The 23812-nt window shown below is 43.1% G+C and overlaps 1 protein-coding gene across 4 annotated transcripts in view; it reads right to left on the reverse strand.

The window, feature by feature from the left end:
* Positions 1 to 23812, reverse strand: part of ANKRD28 (ankyrin repeat domain 28) — an 805300-nt gene that overhangs the window by 510168 nt on the left and 271320 nt on the right. For all 4 annotated transcript variants that reach the window (XM_029589217.1, XM_029589218.1, XM_029589216.1 and 1 more), the window contains 2 exons: positions 11781 to 11868; positions 3916 to 4058 (listed from right to left, as the gene is read on the reverse strand). In XM_029589217.1, coding sequence (XP_029445077.1) covers positions 3916 to 4058; positions 11781 to 11868 — 231 coding nt within the window. The remainder of the gene's footprint in view (positions 1 to 3915; positions 4059 to 11780; positions 11869 to 23812) is intronic.

The following is a 23812-nucleotide window of genomic DNA, read 5'->3' on the forward strand; positions in this document are numbered from 1 at the left end:
TGGCCAATGCGGGGTGACCAGGACCATGGATCCCTGGGTCTTGGCAAAGTTTCAGGACAGTCTTCAACACTAATGGAAGAGGAGGATAGGCATACAGGAGGCCCATCCCCCAATGGATCGCAAAGGGCGTCCGTGGCTGGCACAACATCCGACCTGGTTAAAAGAGCAGTACCGGGGCACCTTCACGTTGCTGGGGGAGGTGAACAGATCCACGTTCGGGGTCCCCCAGAGACGGAAGAGCCGATCTGCTACCTCCTGTTTCAGAGACCACTTGTGAGGTTGGAAGGTGCAGCTCAGCCGGTCCACTAGGGTGTTCTGTGCACCCGCCAGGTATACAGCTCAGAGAAACATCCCCTGCACCAGTGCCCAGCTCCAGATTTGCACTGCCTCCTGACAAAGGAGGAAGGACTTGGTACCTCCCTGCTTAATGATATACTACATGGCCACTTGGTTGTCCATCTAAACGAGGATGAATTTGTTGGCCAAGCGATCCTGGAAGGGCCATAGGGTGTACCAGATCGCGCTCAATTCCAAGAGGTTTATCTGGCACTGCGACTCCTGCGCAGTCCAGAAACCCTCGGTACAGAGGCCATCGACATAGACTCCCCACCAGGTGGGACGCGTCCGTGATCAACACAACCTGAGGTGAGGGTGCCGGAAGGGAATACCGCAGTCTAGCTTGAGAGGAGATGTCCAAGTCAAGGAGGTCCTGAGCGGTGGAGTACACCTGGATATGGACCTGGAGGCCCAGGGTGGCCTGTGATCACTGGGAATTGTCACATATGGAGACGGGCAAAGGGAATGACATGCACGGCCGTGGCCATGCACCCCAAGAGCTGCAACATGCTCCGTGCCGAAACCAGGCTGCTTTACTGGATTTCCCTTGCAAGGAAGGCCATTACACACACACTGTCATGAGGCAGGAAGGCCTTGGCTTGTGATGCGTCATGGACAGCTCCGATGAAAGCAAGCAGCGTTGAGGGGCGAAGGTTTAACTAGGTAGTTGATTAAAAACCCCAGATATTCCAGGACCTGAATGGTGTTGTGCAGTGCCCTGGCTTGAGTGTCGCTTTGCACCAGCTAGTAGTCCAGGTATGGAAACACTTGGACTCAGAGTTGGTGCAGATAAGCCCCCACCACAGCAAGACATTTTGTGAATACCCATGGCACCAAGGTCAAACAGGAGCATGCGGTACTGAAAATATTGAAGCCCCACCACAAAGTGAAGATACCTTCTGTGACTTGGGAGGATTGCAATGTGCACGTATGTGTCCTTTAGGCTGAAAAAGCAAAGCCACTCCTCCTTGATTCAACAGGGGAATTATGGTGCCCAAGGATACCATCTTGAACTTTTCCTTTTTTAGGAATCTGTTCAAGGCTCCCAATTCCATAATGGGTCGAAGGCCTCCTGTTTTCTTTAGAATCAGAAAGTAATGGGAGTAAAACCCCTGACCCTGCTGCCCCTGAGGAACTGGTTCCACTGCTCTGGCCTGAAGAAAAGCTGAGAATTCCTCTTGAAGCAGCTCTGGATGAGAGACAGGACCCCACTGTGGGCTCAGGGAAGAATCTAGTGGAGTGCCCACAAGATTCAGTCAATAACCTCACCTGACGACGGATAGGACCCATCAGTCCAACGTCACAGTCGGCCACTGGTCTGCGAACAAGCAGAGCCGCACCGGAAGAGATGGCTGGCAAATGCTCCCTCGTTGCCAGTCAAAATCCAGTAGTGGGACTGGCTTGGGGGGCTGGCTGTGGGTGTGGGCCCTGCTGCTGGCCGGATCTGCCCCTGGCGCTCGGAACCAGAGGGAAGTACTTTCTAGGCCTATAGAACGGTCTCATCGATCCCAGGTGAAGCAAGCACTTGGAAGAGGCTGGTGAGGCCGAGGGTCCGGCAGACATGCTGCAGGGTCTCGTGGTGGTCCTTTAATTGTGCGACTGCTTCCTTGACCTCGTCACCAAAAAGGTTATCCCCAGTGTAAGACAATTCCGCCAGCCGGTCCTGAATGTCAAGATGAAGGTCCAAGGCCTAAAGCCAGGCTAGACAACAGGCAGAAATACCTGCTGCCACTACACATCCTGCTGCCTCAAAGATATCATAGTGCTTACCACATTCAAGGCCCTGTTGGGCGAGGGTCATCAGGGTTTCCTAGGGCTGCTCTGGCAGACTGTCTGCCACCTCCTGGGACTTGTTTCCAGAGGTTGTGGATACACTGTGTCATGTACAAGAGATAGGAGGCAATCTGGGTTATTAGCATGGATCCCTGGTATACTCTCTGTGCCATGGCATCCCATGCCCGGTTGTCTTTACCCAGAGGAGCTGACACATGGGTTTTTGACCACTTTGCCTTCTTGAGCACCAATTCAAATCCACTGACTGGTGGGGAAGCTGATGCTTTTCGAAGCCTACAGCCTACTGTACTAAGTACACCCTATCGGTCTTCCGGTTAACCGGGGTGTTCCCAGAGTCGGAGAAGCAGGTCCCGGAAGATCTCATGCACCGGGAACTACGACCTCCTTCAGGGAGTCGACAATTTGGAAAATTGCGAGCATTTTATGGCGGGCATCCTCTTCCATCATAAGCTGGAAGGGAATAGCTTCGGCCATTGCACAGACGAACCCAGCAAAGGTTAAGTCCTCCAGAGGGGAACGCCTCTGTTCCTCCGAAGGGGAAGGATCTGACAGAAGGTCAGCAGAGTCCAGCAATGAGGCATCTGAGTTATCCTGGCCCCAGGGGTCATATGGTCCTTTGGGCTCTTCAAGACCACCCGGAGAGGGGGAGCGTGGGGCCCCGGGCATGGCCTTAGGCATAAGCACCGGAAGGCTTGGGGGAATCAAGAGACCTAGAGGGCTGGCCTCGGAGGTGCCGAGGGACCTTGAGGTGCAAATGGCATAGATGGTCTTCATCACCCGAGGAGTCCCCGACGAGGACCAACTCAGATGCTTGCGCTTCTGGGCCATACAGGGTACCAAGGAATCGCAAAACACTGGCATCAACTGGGTTGGGAGGACAGAGGACATTGAGGTGGTCAAACAACAGTTCCAGCCCAGTCACTGCAGTCTGCATCCGCACAGGCATCGATGCAGGAGCTGGTCTTAAAGGAGTCGGCGAAGGCTCAGGAATCGGAGAATGCACCGGTATCAGTGGCGAGGCCTCTGGCTCCTGCAAAGCTCGTTCCACCGCCAGGCACACCCGATGTTCCAACTCCTCCTCGAAGGCCTCGGATGATAGCAGAGGCTGAGGAAAGAGGGTTGGTAAAGACTCCTCTTCAGGGCCCCGAGAAGGGTCGATGTCCAGCCCCGGTTCTTTGCAGAGACTGCAAAGAACCCAGCGCAGGAAAAAATACGAAAAAGAAAAATTTTCACAAAGAAAAAAAGACTAGTTTTCCACTAAAAGGCACAAGCTCCACCTCTGCGAGACTATAGCGCCGTGGAAAAGAAAGGACTGAAGAGAGACCCCACATGGATGCAGGGATAGTGGCATGCTGGGCACGCTCAGTGTGCCAAAGTTTCTAGAACTTTGACAGAAGTTTTCTGTGCCGGGCTCCATCTGATGACACTCATGTGTGAGGCCTACCATTCTGCTTGTCCTAGGAAAAACTTTAGCCAGATAAGTGGCAGAAATATTCAAAAGTCATTTAGCTAGTAAAGTCACAAATTATCAGGTTAAATTCTACTGAAGTTCCTTCCTGCAGTTATACCAATTCCAGTGTTTACTAGTTCTGCTACTGCCACTGTCCTGTTTCTTGACCTGCAATTTCAACCTGTTTCTAGTACTTTTTCCAGCCTTGTAACCTACCTGATGACTCCATTTCTTGGATGCAGATCCAGCTCCGCTCCAGCTCTCATTACCTGCCTACTCCAAGATACAGGCCTTCATAATTCTATCATACAATTCTTTTGATATTCTATACTTACATCTACTCCAAGATCTAAAAGATACTTGACTACCCCAATCATTCCACTGGAGGCTGCAGCATGTAGAGGTGTATAGGATTTCTTGTCTTTGCATGTGATTTCAGCTCCATGGGTCACAAGTAACTTAACAACGTCAATGTGTCCTGAGCAATTTAGAAGAAAAAAAAAGAGGAGAAGGAGGCAATAATATAAAGAATACGTTAATCTATGCATTCATCTATATCCTGTAACATAATTAAAAAGAAAGTGGTAAGAGGTGCAAGTCACATACCTCCACAGGCTACCAAAAGATTTATTTTTCAAAGACTATCAGAAAACCATTATACTAATTTTCTGAAATGTAAACAGGGTACAAAAAAAAAAAATCACATTGCAGTTCTTCAGAAATAAAAAAAAAAAAAAAAAAAGGAAAATTGTCTACTTAAACATGTTTTTGATGTTGCAATGATAGATTGGTGTATTTAGCACCACCTGAGTAATTCTAAAGGTTAATTATTTAGGATGCATAGCATTTTAAACTACAGCTGTGTGTGTTTAAGTAACAAAGGTATCTATTTACAAAAGTGCATTAAAACATGCTTTTAACACAGATTATCATCCCATGGCAAACAGTATTTACTAAAGGGCACTAAGCCCTTAACGAATCCCATGTTACTGGCCCTCAAAAATAAAAGTGGTACACAGTCCGTGGTGCACACCCCAGAAGTTAAGCAAAATTGCTTACCTTGTAATAGGTGTTATCCAAGGACAGCAGGATGTAGTCCTCACATATGGGTGACGTCACTCACGGAGCCCTAATGTGGGAAAACTTCTGGCAAAGTTTCTAGAAGCTTTTGACTGGCAGCCTGGGGCTACTGAGCATGCCCGGCATGCCATGATATTCCCTGCCACAGGGGTCTCACTTCAGTCTCGTATGTAGCAATAAGCGTTAGCAAAAAATAAAATAATAAAGGTCTGAGGCCCAACTCCGCGGGGTGGCGGGTGGGTTCTGTGAGGACTACATCCTGCTGTCCTGGGATAACACCTATTACAAGGTAAGCAATTTTGCTTTATCCCAGGACAAGCAGGATGCTAGTCCTCACATATGGGTGATTAGCAAGCTAGAGGCTGAGTCATTGTCCATGCAGGTAGCAGTGATGTGTTATTGAGGAAATGAGTCAGCCGAAGATCACAGCAGAATGGTTGTAGAAGGAGTTGGGATTAAACTGGAAACAAGTTCTTTAAGACAGATTGTCCATAGGCTGAATCTTGTCGTCCTTGTTTATCCAGACAGTAATGAGCTGCAAAGGTGTGAAGAGAACTCCATGTTGCTGCTTTACATATGTCAATGATTGGCACTGAACGAAAATGTGCTACTGAAGTTGACATTGCTCGTATTGAATGTGCTTTTACTCGCCCTTGAAGAGGAAGGCCTGCTTCTTCATAGCAAAATTGTATGCAATCTGCTAACCAGTTGGATAGAGTATGCTTGCCCACTGCTTTACCTGGCTTATTTGGATCATAAGAAACAAAAAGCTGATTGGATTTTCTGAGGGATGTAGTGCGATTTAAATAAAAAGACAATGCACGTTTACAGTCCAAAGTATGTAAAGCTCTTACCCTTGGTGAGAATGAGGCCTTGGAAAGAATGTGGGTAGAACTATGGTTTGATTTAAGTGGAATTCCGGACCTACCTTAGGAAGGAATTTTGGGTGTGTACGGAGAACCACTCTGTCATGTAGAAACTTTGTATAAGGTTCATATGTGACAAGTGCTTGTAACTCACTAACTCTTCTAGCTGATGTAATGGCTATGAGGAAGATAGTCTTCCATGTAAGAAATCTGAGATCACAAGAATGTATGGGTTCGAAAGGAGAACGCATTAATGCTGTTAAAACCAGATTCAGATCCCATTCTGTGACTGGAGGCTGAATTGGTGGTTTAAGGTGAGTTAGACCTCTCATAAACCTACCGACAAGAGGTTGTGTGGATATAGGTGCATCTCCCAACTTGTTATGATAAGCTGAGATTGCACTCAAATGTACTCTGATTGATGAAGTCTGAAGACCAGAGTCTGAAAGATAGTATAAATAGTCTAAAAGAGAAGTAGTGGGGCAAGTGAAAGGATCAATATGGTTCTGTCTGCACCACAGAGTGAACCTTTTCCATTTGAAAGAATAATTCTTTCTAGTGGATGGTTTGCATGAAGCTATAAGCACTTGAGAAACATTTGTTGACAGATTGAGTGGTTGTAAAATTAAGCTTTCAACATCCATGCTGTCAAAGATAGGGATTGGAGGTTGGGATGGCGCAACCGACCGTGATCCTGAGTTATGAGATTGGGAGCTACTCCCAGGCGTATTGGATCCCTGACTGAGAGGTCTAGCAGTGTGGGAAACCATACTTGTCGAGGCCAGTATGGGGCTATGAGTATCATGGTCCCCTTGTCTTGCTGTAGTTTCACTAGAATTTTCGTTATGAGCAGTATTGGAGGATATGCATATAGGAGGCCTGAGTTCCAAGAGCGAGCAAAAGCGTCCTTGGCTGGCTGATTCTTTTGTTTGTGTAGAGAACAGAAGTTGTCTACTTTGTGATTCAGATGCAACGCAAAGAGGTCTGTTGTTGGTTGTCCCCAATGTTGGAATATCTTGGTCGCTACTGAGGAATTCAGGGACCATTCGTGTGGCTGGAACTGACGACTGCTAGCACATTTTGAATTCCTGCTAGATAAGTGGCCTGTAGGTATATTGAGTGGTTCAAGGCCCAGCCCCAAATTTGTGCAGCTTCTTGACAAAGGAGATACGAGCCCGTACCTCCCTGTTTGTTGATGTACCACATAGCTACTGTATTGTCTGTTTGGATCAGAACAGACTTGTGTGAAAGGCAGTCCTTGAATGCATGAAGCGCATAACATATAGCTCGAAGTTCCAGAAAATTGATCTGATATGTGGCTTCGAGTTTTGTCCAAGTTCCTTGAGTTTGAAGAGATTTTATGTGAGCTCCCCACCCCAAGGTGGATGCATCTGTAGTTAATGTTATCTGAGGTACTGGTTTCTGGAAGGGTAGACCCTTGCGTAAATTGTCCTTGGTTGTCCACCATCGTAGCGATGAGCGTAGTTGGTGGGTTACTTGGATTGGAAAGTGTAATGGCTGAATGGCTTGGATCCATTGTGAACATAGAGTCCATTGGGTTACTCTCATGGCGAATCGTGCCATAGGAGTGACTTGAACTGTTGAGGCCATGTGGTCTAGTAAGGTGAGGAACTGATGGGCTGTCGCTTGTTGTAAGGAAATTGAATGTGCCAACAGGGACAGTGTGTCTGCACGATCTTCTGGTAGAAAAGCCTGTGCAATGTCTGTGTTTAATTCTGCTCCTATGAATTGGAGTAGATTAGAAGAAGGAGTCATGTGGGATTTCTGATAATTGATGAGGAATCCCAGTCAGTGAAGTATAGCTATTGTGCGATTTAGTGAAGTTATTGCTCCTTGTTGAGATTGACTTTTGATGAGCCAATCGTCGAGATAAGGAAAAACATGAACACCTTGTTTGTGTAAGTGTGCTGCTATCACTGCCAGGCATTTGGTGAATACTCTGGGAGCTCTAGCCAGGCCAAACGGTAACACTCTATATTGGAAATGCTGATGGCCTACTGTGAATCGCAGATATTTGCGATGAGGCAGGAATATAGGAATGTGTGTAAGCATCTTGAAGATCCAGAGAACAAAGCCAATCTCCCTTGAGTAGAAGTGGAAGCATGGTGCCTAGAGAAACCATCCTGAACTTTTCTTTTTTTAAGAATTTGTTGAGATTTCTGAGATCTAGAATGGGACGTAGGCCTCCGGTTTTCTTTGGAATGAGGAAATACCGTGAATAGAATCCTCTGCCCTTCTGACTGTGTGGTACTTGTTCCACACCTCTTGATTGCAGAAGAGCGGATAATTCTGTTTGTAATTGAAGTATGTGATTGTGATTGAGATGGGAGTTGTGTGGTGGAAACTCCTGAGGGAATGATGTGAAGTCGAGGCGGTAGCCTTGATGAATTATCGAAAGGACCCAATGATCAGATGTTATTGATGTCCACTCTTTGTAGAAATGGGATATTCTTCCTCCAACTGGCAAGGTGGTTTGGGGATTGGAATATAGGCCTTGTTCTCTGAATTTCATTTCAAAAACCCGAGGCAGGTCCTGTTTGAGGAGCTGGTTGGGGCCTCGCAGACCGCTGCTGTCTTTGTTGAGGTCTTTGTTGAGACCTTGGAAGTCTTGGTCTAGAAGTGGGAGGATAGTACCTTTTTGGCCTATAGAAAGGACGTTTTGTCTCCCTACGCGGTGGTCTGCGACTTGTGTGGGATGCAGGGTCATGAGGTAGCACGGAGAGTTGTTTTAGAGTCTCCGAGTGCTCTCGAAGCTGAGCCACAGCGTCCTGAACTTTGGTGCCAAATAAATTATCTCCCTGACAGGGAAGGTCTACCAGTTTGTCCTGGACTTCTGGCCGTAAATCAGAGGCCTTTAGCCAGGCCCACCTTCTGGCGCTAATTCCTGATGCTGCTGTTCTGGAAGATGTTTCAAAAGCATCATAGGCGGCTCTGACCTCGTGCTTTCCTGCATCTAAGCCTTTTTGAATTATGTTTTGTGCTGCCTCTTGGTATTGTTGAGGCAGAGAAGGTACAAATTCTTCAATCTGTTTCCAGAGATTTCTCTGGTGTTGAGTCATGTAAAGTTGGTATGCTGAAATCTTTGAGTTTAGCATGGCCCCTTGATAGATTTTTCTTCCCATCTGATCTAAAAATCTGTTGTCCTTTCCTGGAGGGATTGAGGCATGGGTTCTGGTCCTGCGAGATTTCTTTTGAGCAGATTCAACTACAAGTGAATTGTGAGGAAGTTGAGTTTTCTCATATCCTGGTGCAGATTGAACAAGATAGGTAGAATCTACCCTTTTATTAACAGCAGGAGTTGTACAGGGGTGTTCCCAAATCCTCTGCTGGAGTTGAAGTAGCACTTCATGGATAGGGATGGTCAGATTGTGCTTAGGAGGATCTACAAACTGTAGAATTTCCAGTGTCTGTTGCCTCTCATCTTTTTCCGCTTGTGGTTGAAAAGGTATGGACTCAGACATCTCCTGGATAAAGGAGGAAAATGAAAGGTCCTCTGGAGGTGACTGTTTTTTGGACTGAGGTGGAGAGGGATCAGACATAAAGTCTTCTGATGAGGGCTCAGATGCGGTGTCTGACCAGGTATCAGAAGTTGGTGTTTGATATGGAGCAGGCATAGGCTTTTGAGGTGGAGGTATCCCAGAACGACCTTGTAATGGATCTTGTGGGTCAGGTGAAGTTTCTTGTTCCTCCTCTTCTTGCCCAGGCATAATAGGCAAGGAAGCCAGAAGGTCCTGATATCTTTTAGTGAGAAGGCTGTGCAATGCTGCTTCAGAACTGGAAGTGTCTGGAGCTGTAGTAGAAGGTTTTGGCAAGGAATGCTTGAATTTCCCCGATGACTTTTGCATGGAAGTGGTTTTCCTTTGCAAAGGAGGTTTGTATGGTGCCATTGTATAGAGAGACATCGGCTGTGTAACAGATGGCATCGATGATGTCGTAAAGGAAAATATCGAGATAGGAATCATCGATGTTATAGGCCGGGTTGGCATCGAAGGCATCGAGAAAGGTAAAGGCACCGATGGTATCGATGGGATGAATGCCTGAACAGGCTCCGTCATCGATGTTGTTATCTGCATCGAGGTAGACATCAGCGGAATCAAAGACATCGAAGATACCGCTGGCATCGGCGTATACGCCGGCATCGGCTGTAAAGCCGGTATCGATGAAACTTGTATCATCGGTGAAGTCGCCGGCACCGGCTATGAAGCCGGTATCGAAGAAACTTCTGACATCGGCGGTCCCGCCGGCATAGACATGGGTATCGGCATCGGCAATGGCGCCGGAATTTGTTGCTTTAAGGCATCGGTGACAATTTGCTTGATTAACAAAGTCAAGTCAGGAATCGAAGTTGATGACTGCGGCAAGATCGACGGTATCGATGCCGGAACCTAGGGAACGGAAGTCACTGTAGGTGAAGACGATTTTTGCTTCTTAGCGATCGGTTCGTCTGGCGGCGGAAGCAGCGGGATAGTACGATGCCGTCGGTGCTTATGCTTCGATCTTGGTTCAGATACAGACCTTGTCGATGAAGTAGAGGGTGTTTGTGAAGAGGCATCGCCCGAACCCTCTGGAAGTCGTTTTTTGAGAAGAATCTTTTTAGTAAGGCCTACCGGCGATGATTTTGTGGAAGTTGTCGGTGAAAGCCCCGATTGGATTTGAAAAATCTGTGCCATTTTTTCTTGGCGGAGTTTTCTGCCTTTTGCAGTCATCTCCTGGCATTCTGGACAGGAAGCGATGTCATGCTGTCCTCCGAGGCACCAAACGCATTCTATATGCGGGTCCGTTATGGAGATTGTTCGGTTATAGGCTGGGCACTTTTTGAAGCCTGATGCCATCGTGACTCGACGGCTGTCGATGAAAAAATGCTAAATTTATTAGCGGAAGCTAATTTCTTTGTCACCATCCAGTGACAATCACTATGAGACCCTAAATGGGGCAAAAAGTTTAAAGAAAATATTGACTTTTTTAGTCAACTTGTGAGGAAAACCTCACAGGGCTCCTGTGACCGCGATGTCAATGGCAGCGCGGAAAAACGAAGACTGAAGTGAGACCCCTGTGGCAGGGAATATCATGGCAAGCCGGGCATGCTCAGTAGCCCCAGGCTGCAAGTCAAAAGCTTCTAGAAACTTTGCCAGAAGTTTTTCCCGCATTAGGGCTCCGTGAGTGACGTCACCCATATGTGAGGACTAGCATCCTGCTTGTCCTGGGATAAACTCCCCTCAACAAATTCAAACCCCACATCTTTCAACCTGGTATAAAACCCAATTGATAAATACTACCCCCAGCAGAAGAAAACAAAAGCTCCTCTTCTTCTATATCTAGGTACAGACATCCCAAGATCCCATCTTCTCCCTCCCCTTACAGCACTCCCTTACCCCTAAAAGGGCTTGCTTATTTCCCTAAGGGCAGGAGTGATGCCTGGTTCCTCCTGTCCTGGCAACAGCAAAGGTCAGATGGTGCTAACTGATCCACAGTTCCCCTTTGCCCAATGGGCACTCTTGTTAGAATAGTATACACAAACTTGAATATTTGTGCCTCCCTGTAAACCTTTGTGATAGTACATAACTAAACGACGGTATAGAAAAGATTTTAAATAAATAAATGAACAATCTTCTTGCAGAATGCATTTAAGATCTTCTAAAGATTTTCATATTTATGGAAAAAATCTCACAATAATTAAAATTAATATATATGAATTATTAAACAAATTGAGTCATGAGGGATAAGTCAGGAAGCATTGCTGACAGTTCCTTTGCTGCATGATTTAGAACTAGTTACATCAAGAGAGGGAACATTCCTGACAGTAGACCCGGCCCCCTGGAACAAATTACCAAAAGAGGTTTGGAGGCAATAGCATTACTTCATGTTCAGAAAAGTTGTTAAAATGTAGCTTTTTGGAGGAGCATTCTAACATGGCAGCCCCAGGCAGATGCTGAGGAGGGAGTTCAAGGAACTGAGATGGTGAAATGTAAAAACAATCTGAAAACCTACCTGGAGGAACAACCAACAACTACTGGAGTCCCAATAGACAACACCATGATCTGGGAGATTCAAGTACTGTTCCCCCCTGAGCTAAATGTTTCACTTAGCTCTGGTGGCAATACTCACTTGAAATTATTCTTCAAAAGGTAGTTGTTCTAAAGTCAAATTTATGCACGAGAACTTATCTCCCTAGTTCAAAAATAATTAAATCAATTAGCTATTTCACAAATAAGTTAACTGCAGGAAATACTTACCCATATAAGCAGCCCAGTGAATAGCCCGCCGGTCCTTTTTGTCAAATGCACTAATATTGGCACCTCTTGACAAAAGCAAACTGACCATCTGCAGGAAGGAAAAAATAAATCAGAACACTCACCCACTGTTTTAAATCTGCCTTGTTTCCATGCAAAAAATTATAAAAATAGAACATTTCATTTTCTAAAAAATGTTTTAAAGTTAAAATCCCTTGTAAGCATATGCTGTACTCTATAAAGTTACAGCTTAAATAATGTGTATTCTCTGTACTTTATTCTGTACAAAAATTATGCAGGACCTCCCCAGAAGCTGTCTCCAGTAAATGTGTCCATTACTAAGCAATAAGGCATTAAATTCATTTTATATTGTTTGGATCCAATTCTTAACACTATATGCTTGGATTAAGGATGGAGAATTCATCAGTCTGTTTCAAAACAGTAGATCTTCCTACCATTTTATAATGGAATCCAGCAGTACCTATCCTTTTAAATTATTTATAATCCAGATAGCCGCTTACAGATATCAGCAAGTACATCTGCAGCAACTGACAGACAGAACTCCCTTTCATGATAAAAAAAACAAACCTCCATAAAATTTAATTGATTTAGGTTTTAATTTTATTTTAATATTTCAATGTGACTGTTTTTATGTACACTGTTTAGGGAAATTTTATTGTTGAATGCGAAGTAATTTTGAATGTGTTTATTTTGTTGTATTTTATTATGTAATTTTTTATAAGCCACCTAGGGCGATTTCATAGTAGGGCATATAAATAAATAAACCAAAACCATAACCGTAACCAAAATAGTTAGAAAAAAAACAAAAGGTGTAGCTACAAAAGTTAAGAGTTTACATCAGTCATGGACATTATTTAAAAATCTGCACTAAACTTCACGAAACTCTCAAATATGAATCAGGTTTGGTAGTCAATAATTAAATCAAAAACAAAATACAACTGCCTCACCTCAAAAACCACACAAATCGTTAAAGATGCTGAAATTCATATATATGACTTTCATATTAGGCGTCATTGTGAAGTGTAAGACACTGATAGAACTCTGCCTTATTTATAATCATTGGTCATCGTTACAAAGTCTTTATGACAAAGTGATCAAAAAGTGTGAATAATATTTTTTAGTTTTTAATATGCTAGTGAATATAAATTGTCCCAGTTTTCTGTTTAAACAAAGATCAAAACTTTTTTTTTTTTTTTAAAAGAGCTACTTAGGCTTGTCCTGTTGTGAATAGATCTTGTCATTCCCACAGTGGTGCTGTACATATCTTCACAGTTATTCAAAATTGTCATAAATGTTATTAACGATTATACACAGATGCAATGGTTATTTAAAGATGCCGCAAATGCAAAAGCCCGACATGGTCCGTGTTTCGGAGAATGGTTCTTTTTCATGGGGCAAAGAAATGAGTCTAAAAAATACCAATTGGAGTGGAAAAAATTCATGAATAACTATAACAACGAAGATATAAAGGTTTTTAAATGTAGAAACAGGTACTTATTTCCATGTATCAGCATTCACTGGTTAACAGCATCAGTTTCCGGCAAAGTGTACCTTAACTATTTTAAACCCATCCTGATGTCAATCAAAATGACGTAAAAAAAAAAAAGAAACAATGGTGAAAAACAATTGGTGATGAGCAATAAATCAATTCATAAAATGGAATACCATTCCACGACAATGTTGAGGTCTTGAGGATGGACACTGTTCAATCGGTAAATCCATTCTTGTTCTTTAAGATTGAATAAACATTTTGGATCTCCCCCCCCCCCCCCTCTCAGATTAGGTGTTATCTTATCACTAACTCACCACTTGAGATCCTGAAAACTGTGAGACTATTGAATACAATGAGCCACAATAGGAGCCTGTAGTTTTGCCGTTGACAAACAGCTACAATGTTCAATAAGTCTCGTGCGGATGAAACGTTTGGTTCTACCTACATAATATTTGTCACAGGGGCATATATTGATATAAATAACGTTGAATGATATACAATCAGAGAAGGACCGGGCTTGATGATGAATGCCAGAGTGATGATACCAGGACGTTCCAGAAATGGTCAATTGACACATCGAGCAATTATGACATGGCCAATAGCCAAGAGGTGATGGTGGATCTGAAATTGATCTTGGTAATAGATAAGTGTGCACCAGATAGTCACAGAGATTTTTACCCCGACTATAAGTGATCAAAGGCTGTTCTTTAAAGACTGGATACATTTTAATAATCGCCAATGGTGGCAAAGTAATGAAGCAACCTTCATCGCTTTAGAAGAATATCACAAGGTGCATACTAAAGGAACCTTAGAATCAGATGTAGATGTATCTAAAAGGAGCCATTGTCGTTCCGTGTTAGTAGCCCTTTTATATGTATAAGGACAGCCTCGTAGCAGTAGCCTACGAAATAGATGTTGGGCTGGAAGAAGGAACTCATCTTTGGTAGAACACAGGTGACAAAGTCTCAAAAATTGGCCAACGGGCAAGTTCTTTTTCAAATGGTGCAGATGAAAACTAGAAAAATGCAGCAGAATGTTTTTGTCACATGGTTTCCTATAAATTATGGTTGCTAGATTATCACCATCCTTTTTAATAAGAATGTCCAAAAAGTTAATCTGGTTAAAATGGTTGGTCATCATGAAGTGTAGATGTTGATCCAAAGAGTAAATCCAATCTATAAATTGTAGGAGATCGACTTCTCCTCCATGCCAAAGGAAAAAGATATTGTCAATATATATGAACCAGGATGAAATATGTTGAAAGCATGGCACTGAGTATAGATGTTGGTCTTCAAAATATGCCACATATAGATTGGCTAAACTAGGAGCCATGGTGGCGCCAATAGCGGTGCCATGGGTTTGTTTATAAAATACATTGTCAAAGATGAAATAATTTCCTTACAGTACTAAAGTCGCCAATAACATAATGAAGCTTGTTGGTACACCATGAGGACGAGGTCTGGATTGTAAGGATCGAGGTATTACCATAAGTGCTTGATTTTGTGGAATACTGGTATATAGGGCCTGTATATCTAAGGTGATCAAAAAGGCTTGCTGCACATTAGCGATGGACATAAGAATACTGAGCATGTGTGTTTTGAGTCCTAGACATAAGATGGTATGGTAGGAATTATCGGTTGCAAAATCTGCTCAACAAAGATCGATAACTGTTCTAGTAAAGATCCAATGGTGGTGACAACAGGTTTTCCAGGGGGTTCTTTAAATCCTTATCAGTCTTAGGAACCATGTAGATAGTTGGGATCCTGTTAAGAATCATCTACCAGTTCAGAAATCTGATGATGTAAAAAAGGACCAGGGTCCACTGACAGAACTTGGTAGTTGGTAACATCAGATAAATGTGAAATAACGGTATGATAATAAGTGTCTGTTTTGTAAAACTACTGCTCCTTCCTTATCTGCTTGTTTTATAACAATAGAAGAATCCATTTTAAGGGCAATTAAAGCTTTATGTTCCAGTTTTGTGAGATTATAAAGTGGTGGATCAGATGAGGAATCCATTATCTTTAAATCATATAGGACCAAATCAATAAAAGATTTGATGTGGGGGTCAACCGGACCTGGGGCAATCCAATTAGATTTCGGAAACACAACTGAAGATTCCACAATCGGAAGATGTTGGAAAAAATATACTACTATTTGTATCTTCCGAAAAAAAAAAACCTGGAACAAATCTCATCTACACTGGAAGGAATCATAGTTGTAAAAAGGAACAAAAGAAAGACCTTTTTCCAAGAGATTGATTTGATGGGGGAGTAAGAGACAATGAAGACAAATTTACTATGGAAGATTCTTTAGGCTTTCAGATCACGTTTGGGGGCGGGCTTCCATGCCCACCCATGATGTCCCTCGATGGCAAAAAAAGATAAGCAGTCCAAAATGTCTAGTTGATGTTCTGAAACTGCCCCAACATTGATCTGAAAACATAGGTGGTGGATTATGAATATTAGAGGGTTCATCATCCGAATCTGATGACCACTCCTCGGAAGATAAGGCAAAAGCTACATTTTTCGGTTTTAAAGCTTAACAACGTTGCCATGGATATATGTTGCCAGAAGAGTAGTCCGTTTCATCGCGCTTAAATTTGTAAATTTTATTTTATTTCAAATCAGATCTGAATTTATCGATAAGCTGGTTATGTTCATGAAGTCTTCTGTCATATTCTTCCAATCCTTCATGTAACTGTAGATGGGATTTGACTTCATCACAGGAGGTTTTAATAGTATTGAATATTTCTTTATGGTCTCGACTATCAAGTGCATGATGTCAAGTGAGCAGTTATTTAGTATGGAAATCCATCTGTTGACAAATAGTTCATCTTCCGCTAATTGACAGCTCGGGATTAATATGGAGACCTCCATGACTATCTGGTGCACTCTTATCTATTACCAAGATCAATTTCACATCCATCACCTCTTGGCCACTGGCCAAGTCATAATTGTTTAATGTGTCAATTGACCATTTCTGGAATTTCCTGGTATGATCACTCTGGCATTTATCATCAAGCCCAGTCCTTCTCCCATTGTACATCATTCAACGTTATTTATATCATTATATGCCCCTGTGACAAATATTATGTAAGTAGAACCAAACGTTCCATCCGCACGAGACTTACTGAACATCGTAGCTGTTTGTCGATGGCAAAATTACAGGCTCCTATTGTGGCCCATTGTATTCAACAGACTCTCAAGTTTTCAGGATCTCAAGTGGCGGGTTATTGACAAGATAACACCTAATCCGAGGTGGGGAAATCAAAAAATATTGAATTTTAAAGAACAAGAATGGATTTACCAATTGAACAGTGTCCATCCTCATGGCCTGAACATTGCCTTGGAATGGTATTCCATTTTATGAATTGATTTATTGCTCATCATCAATTGTTTTCCACCATTGTTTCTCTTTTTGACGACATTTTGATTTGACATCAGGATGGATTTACAAATGCGCAGGTAACGCACAGTTCCGGTACGCTTTGCCGGAAACTGATGCTGTTAACCAGTGAATGCTGATACATGGAAGTAAGTACCTGTTTCTACATTTAAAATCCTTTATTTCTTTGTTATTATAGTTCATGAATTTTTTCCACTCCAATTGGTGGGGGGGGGGTTTTTTTTAGACACATTTCTTTGCCCCATGAAGAAGGACCATTCTCCGAAACATGGACCGTGTCAGGCTTTTGCATTGGCGGTATCTTTAAATAACCATGGCATCTGTGTATAATCGTTAACATTTACGGCAATTTTGAATAACTGAAGATACATACTTGCTGTGGGAATGACAAGATCTATTCACAACAGGACAAGCTAAGTAGCTCTTTTTTAAAAAAAAAAAAAAAGTTTTGGTCTTAGTTTAAACAAAGAAAACTGTGGGACAATTTATGTTCACTAGCTTATTAAAAAACTAAAAAATATTATTCACATTTTTGGTCACTTTACCATAAAGACTTTGTAATGATGACCGATGATTATGAATAAGGCAGAGTTCTATCAGTGTCTTACACTTCACGATGATGCCTAGTATGAAGGTCATATATATATGAATTGCAGCGTCTTTAACGATTTGTGTGGTTTTTGAGGTGAGGCGGTTGTATTTTGTTTTTAATCTCATTATTTAAAAACACCATCCTTTCTCGTGCCGCTGTGAGGGAGGTAAGATGTAGTTTTCCTTTCTTGGGCCCTCCTCTCTCAATCCACCCTCTCCCGACTGCACTTTCAGCCGATTTTTTCATCCTCCCATGGAAGATAGTGTTGTCAGTTGTTTTCTCTAGGCCTGGGTATGTCAGCTCAACTGGCAAAGGAAGAGAAAGTAAAATAGAAAAACAAGCCAGCAGATTCCAAGATGGTGGACAGGCGTTTCGGAATAGAGCAGGACTTTAATAAAATGACAGTGATTACAGAACTAAAAACGGTAGCTGTGGAAGCACTGGGGCCCAAGCTAAAAAAGATTTCCAACAAACTGGACAAAATCTTGGCGACTTTGAAAGGGTTTGAGTGGCAAGTCACAGAGGCCGAGCAAAGGATATCGGATACACAGGATGGCCTGTGCAACATCCAGACTGAGGTAACCACACTTAAAGTGGCTTTAAATAAGCAAGATGAGCGGCTAGAAGATCTGAAGAACAGATCTTGTTGAAATAACCTATGCTTCATAGGATTTCCAGAGTTCCTGGGAGATCGGGAGTTGCCAGGCTTCCTGGAATCGTGGCTGCCTCAAGAACTGAATCTCTCTAATGTTTATGGAGAGTTGCGAATTGAACGGGCCCAACAGTTAGGCCTCCATAGAGACAACATGGAGTGGTCTTGTGCAGTAATCGCTTGTGTGCTTAATTTTGCCCATAATTTGAGACTCTGCAAGCACTGCAAGATAGGAAATAACCAAGTCACAAAGGGAGGAAAATATTGCTATTTCGATATTTGATGAAATTATCAGTGCAGAGATCACCGCTTTGTTCCAAGCTAGTCTCATTAAGTATCCACTCTGCTTTGCTTTATCTGGCCAAGTTGGGAGTTGCACACAAAGATGGAGTCAAATGGTTTGTGTCAGCAACAGAGGTGGACAAGATGGAGAAAGAGGCGAAGAATGGCTCGCACGAGCCCACAGATCTGGTTAGGTTGTCAGGACAACTATTGAAGGCTATCAGTTTGTTTTAATGTTATTTATTTGGGTGCTGAAGTGGATGATACATTGAATTAAGCCCTGGATATTATTACTAGTACATCATAAAATTGAGAATACTGTCCTGGAATAGCAGATAAACCAGCAGCTTTTCATCAATACACCTTTCATTATTTTGGACCTGACTGTTCAATGTTTTGGACTAGCTGCCTTCAGCAGAATCTGGTGATATTCATTTATTGTTGCAAAGTCAGGTATATAGAAAAGTAATTCTAAATGGAGGAGTTGTAGTCAAACAGAATGAAGGGGAAAATTATTGCAGCAGTAATGGCTATAAGAAGCTGGAAAAAAGGGGGAGGGGTGGGTTTAGGGTCTTAGCACAAAACATGATCTCCTTAAGGAGAATATGCGGATTGATTTTATTTATTTATTTTATTTGTGTGTTTTGTATACCGACATTCGTAGGACATCATCATATCGGTTTCCAGGTGACATTGAACTTAGCAAAGTGCTTTACAATAAACAGGGAACAAAGGAAACTGGGAAGAGGAAGGAGTACATTGTAAAAAGAGGATAACAATATTTTAGATATAAAACAAAAACGCAAGAGGAGTATGGGCCAGGGGGATGGGAGGGGGAATATGAAATTTGTACATATTTACATTAATTTGGTAAAATAGGCATAGCACAGGTTAAAATAACAAGCTGAAAAATAGATGTACAAGGCAAAGGGTGCGAGGGGAAGGGGGAGTGGTGAAGGGAGGGGAAGGATCAAGTGAAGACTTGTCTGAATAACCATGTTTTAAGTTTTTGTTTAAATGTTTTGGGGTATAGTTCCTGCCGAATGTCAGCTGGCATCGCGTTCCAAGCAGAGGGACCTGCTATGGATAGGGTGCGTTCTTTAGTGGTATTGAGGAGGGTAGATTTATGGGGAAGTAGGGTGGTGGCATGTTGGGATCTTGTAGGTCTGTTGGATTTGTGGAAGAATAAGGAGTCATTGAACCAATACATGTCGGGGCTGTGTAAGGTTTCCGAGGTTGCGTTTAAGTATTTTTAATTCTGGCGTGTACCAGGGTTGGTTTTTTTTTTGTTTTTGTTTTTTTTTTTTTAGAGGTGTTAGAGGGATTGATATTTTTTTATTCTAGTGGACAAATTTTGTCAAGGACATTGCTGGTGAGTGAGATCCATGAGGATATGGCTGAGTTGGTATACAATAAGTCTAATTTGTGAAGGTCATTTGTGAGGGCCATGGTGAGTTCCTCTTTGGAGCAGGGTTTATGGAAGTGGATAGTATTAGTTGCTGAGTGTGTTTGGGGGGCTACACTTTTTATAGAGACATTGGTACGTATGAGATAGTGGTCGGACCAGGGTATTGGGGTGTGGGATAGGGGTTTCAGGTGAGATGGATTTGTTGGTGAATATGAGGTCTAGGGTGTGACCTGCTTTATGCATGGGGTTTATTATGATTTGCTTGAAACCCATTGCATTTAGTGAGGATATGATACTTTTGCAGGTGGGGGAGAGTGGAAAAGTGTCGACATGTATGTTGAAGTCTCCCAGAATGATAGCGGGGTTATTAATGATGATGTTATATTTATTACAATGTTATAATATATTACAATTTGTTATATTTATACAATAATATATTATACAATATTTATACAATAATATATTTATACAATAATATATTTATACAAGAATATATTTATACAAGAATATATTTATACAATAATATATTTATACAATAATATATTACAATATATTACAATTCGTTATATTTATTACAATGTTATAATTTATTATATTTATTACAATGTTATAATGTAAAATAGGGCTGTTACTACCCTATTCTTTTAGTTATCTGGAAACCGATGTGATATCTCGATCGAACGTCGGTATATAAAAGAAATAAATAAATAAATAAATAAATAAATAAATAAATAAATAAATGTTTTGAATGATAAATTCAATGAGGGGGATGAGTTTTTGTCCAGCAGGCCAGGTGGTGCATAGATACGACAGATCTGTAGTTGTGGGGATTTAAAGAGACCTATTTTGAATCTGGATGCCATATGGACAGGGTGGAGCATAAGTTTCAGGTCTTTTTTAGCTGCGAGCAGTAATCCTCCACCTCGTTTTTTGGGTCTAGGGATAGAGAAAATGTCATAGCTGTGATTGGGAAGCTGGTTAAGCAAGACTATGTCTGTGTCCTTAAGCTAAGTCTCTGTGATAGCGAATATCAGGTTTTTCATCTAAGAGGATGTCGTGGAGAATATGCGTTTTGTTGTTTTTTTTTACTATCGATTGTGAATTAAAGAGCAGGAGAGAGAATGCTGCGAGGCCAAGGAGTTGGGTAAGGGGAGTGAGCATGATTAGAAGTGGAAGTCTGGGTTGGTGTGTCGGGTGAGTCAAAGACTGAGAGATGGGTTTGTAGGTGTGGTGTCTGAGGATGGGTATGGGGTGTCCGAACATGTTATGATGGGCGTGGAAGTTATGATACTGAGGAGGGTAGTGGGTGTGAAGGAGAGCAGTGTAGTGTAAGGTGGTAAGGGGAGGGGGAAAGGGTGGGGGGGCAATGTCAAATAAAAAGTGATGACACTAAGTTGCAACACTAAGGGGCACAACAAGGGGCGCGCGACGCGGGGCGCGCGACGCCCGGCGCAGAGCGCCAGAGGTAAGCTTCAGGCTTTAAGGCCTTCCCGGTAGCAGGCGGTGACGTCGACGGGTGGGCGGGCCTCGGAGCGTGTTGCAGGAGGGACGAGCGAGGCGGTCGTGGTGGCTCCTGACCCCGATGGGTCTACGTCGGTCATGTGGAGCGGTCGGCTGGCCCTGGCAGCGAGGGAGAAGATGAAAGGGAGGGTTGAAAGGGAGAAGGGAATGGGAGAGGGAGACAGAGGAGGAAGGGGGTTGTAAGTCATCTAGCAGAAAAGTTGTGGGGCAGGTGAAAGGATCAATACTCTTTTGCCTGCACCACAAAGTAAACCTTTTCCATTTTGAAGAATAGCTCTTCCGTGTTGAAGGTTTACGTGAAGCTATAAGCACTTGAGATACATTGGTTGAAAGATTGAGTGGTTGTAAGATCAAGCTTTCAACATCCATGCTGTCAGGGATAGGGAATGAAGGTTGGGATGGCCCAAACGAGCCTGATCCTGAGTTATGAGAGTGGGAGCTACACCCAGACAAATAGGATCCCTGATCGAGAGGTCTAGAAGTGTGGGAAACCATACTTGTCGAGGCCAATGTGGGGCTATGAGTATCATGGTCCCCTTGTCCTGTTGAAGCTTCACTAGAGTTTTGGTTATGAGCGGTATTGGAGGAAACGCGTATACAAGGCCTGAGTTACAAGGGCGAGCTAAAGCGTCCTTTGCTGGCATGTTTTTCTGTTTGTGTAGAGAACAGAATTTGTCCACTTTGTGATCCAGATGTGACGCAAAGAGGTCTATTGTTTGTTGTCCCCAACGTCGAAATATCCTGGTCGCTACTGAGGGATCCAGGGACCATTCGTGTGGTTGGAACTGACGGCTGAATCGATCCGCCACTACATTGTGAATGCCTGCCAGATAAGTGGCCCGGAGGAACATTGAATGGTTCAGGGCCCAGCCCCAAATCTGTGCAGCTTCTTGACAAAGGATATACGAGAGCCCGTACCTCCCTGTTTGTGGCTGTACCACATGGCAACTGTGTTATCCGTTTGGATGAGAGCAGTCTTGTATGAAAGGCAGTCCTTGAACGCATGCAATGCGTAACGTATAGCTCGAAGTTCTAGGAAATAGATTTGAAATGTTGCTTCGAGTTTTGTCCAAGTACCTTGGGTTTGGAGATTGTCTATGTGAGCTCCCCAACCCAAGGTGGATGTATCTGTAGTTAAAATTATCTGTGGGACTGGTTGGTGGAAGGGTAGGCCCTTGCGCAAATTGTCCTTGCTCAACCACCAAAGAAGAGAGGAACGTAGCTGGTGGGTTACTTGAATTGGAGAGTACAGTGGTTGAATGGCTTGGATCCATTGTGATCTTAAAGTCCATTGGGTTACTCTCATGGCTAGCCTTGCCATAGAAGTGACATGAACTGTGGAGACCATGTGGCCTAGTAAGGTTAGAAACTGATGAGCTGTTGCTTGTTTCGTTGAGTGAATGGAATTTGCCAGAAGGGAAAGTGTGTCTGCCCAATCCTCGAGTAGAAAGGCCTTTGAGAGGATGGTGTTCAATTCTGCTCCTATGAATTGAAGCAGGTGAGAAGAACATAAGAACATAAGAAAATGCCATACTGGGTCAGACCAAGGGTCCATCAAGCCCAGCATCCTGTTTCCAACAGTGGCCAATCCAGGCCATAAGAACCTGGCAAGTACACAAAAACTAATTCTATTCCATGTAACCATTGCTAATGGCAGTGGCTATTCTCTAAGTGAACTTAATAGCAGGTAATTGGCTTCTCCTCCAAGAACTTATCCAATCCTTTTTTAAACACAGCTATACTAACTGCACTAACCACATTCTCTGGCAACAAATTCCAGAGTTTAATTGTGCGTTGAGTAAAAAAGAACTTTCTCCGATGTGAGATGGGACTTTTGATAATTGATGAGAAAGCCCATGGAATGAAGTAGAGTAATTGTTCGACTGAGAGAAGCCAGAGCTCCTTGTTGAGATTGACTTCTGATGAGCCAGTTGTCTAAATAGGGAAATACATGGACACTTTCCTTGTGCAAGTGTGCTGCTATTACTGCCAGACATTTGGTGAATACTCTGGGAGCAGAGGCAAGACCGAATGGTAGTACTCTGTACTGGAAATGTTGATGACCTACCATGAAGCGCAGATACTTGCGATGAGGAGGGAATATTGGAATGTGAGTGTAAGCGTCTTGTAGATCCAGAGAACAAAGCCAATCTCCTGTTTGAAGAAGCGGAAGCATGGTGCTTAGAGAAACCATCCTGAGCTTTTCTTTCTTCAGAAATTTGTTGAGATTTCTGAGGTCTAGATTGGACCTAGGCCTCCGGTTTTCTTTGGAATGAGGAAATAACGGGAATAGAATCCTCTGCCCTGCTGAGTCCTGGGTACTGGTTCTACAGCCCTGGCTTTCAGAAGGGTGCATAATTCTACTTGCAATTGGAGTATGTGACTTTCGCTGAGAGAAAGAGGTCTCGGAGGAGAATCTGTTGGAATTGAGAGGAAAATGAGTTGGTAACCTCGAGAAACTATTGCAAGTACCCATTGGTCTGTTATTGCAATCCAATTGTTGTAAAAGCAGGATACTCGACCTCCTACCAGAAGTTCTGGCTGAGGATTGGAGAGGTAGCTGTGTTCTCTGGAAGTGGTTTCAAAAGCCGGCAGCAGGCCCTGTCTGTGGCATAGGTTGAGGCCTAGTCACCCTAGATTGTCTGGGTTGAGGCCTTTG

Source organism: Rhinatrema bivittatum, chromosome 2 (genome assembly GCF_901001135.1).
Source record: "Rhinatrema bivittatum chromosome 2, aRhiBiv1.1, whole genome shotgun sequence".
Classification (NCBI taxonomy): domain Eukaryota; kingdom Metazoa; phylum Chordata; class Amphibia; order Gymnophiona; family Rhinatrematidae; genus Rhinatrema; species Rhinatrema bivittatum.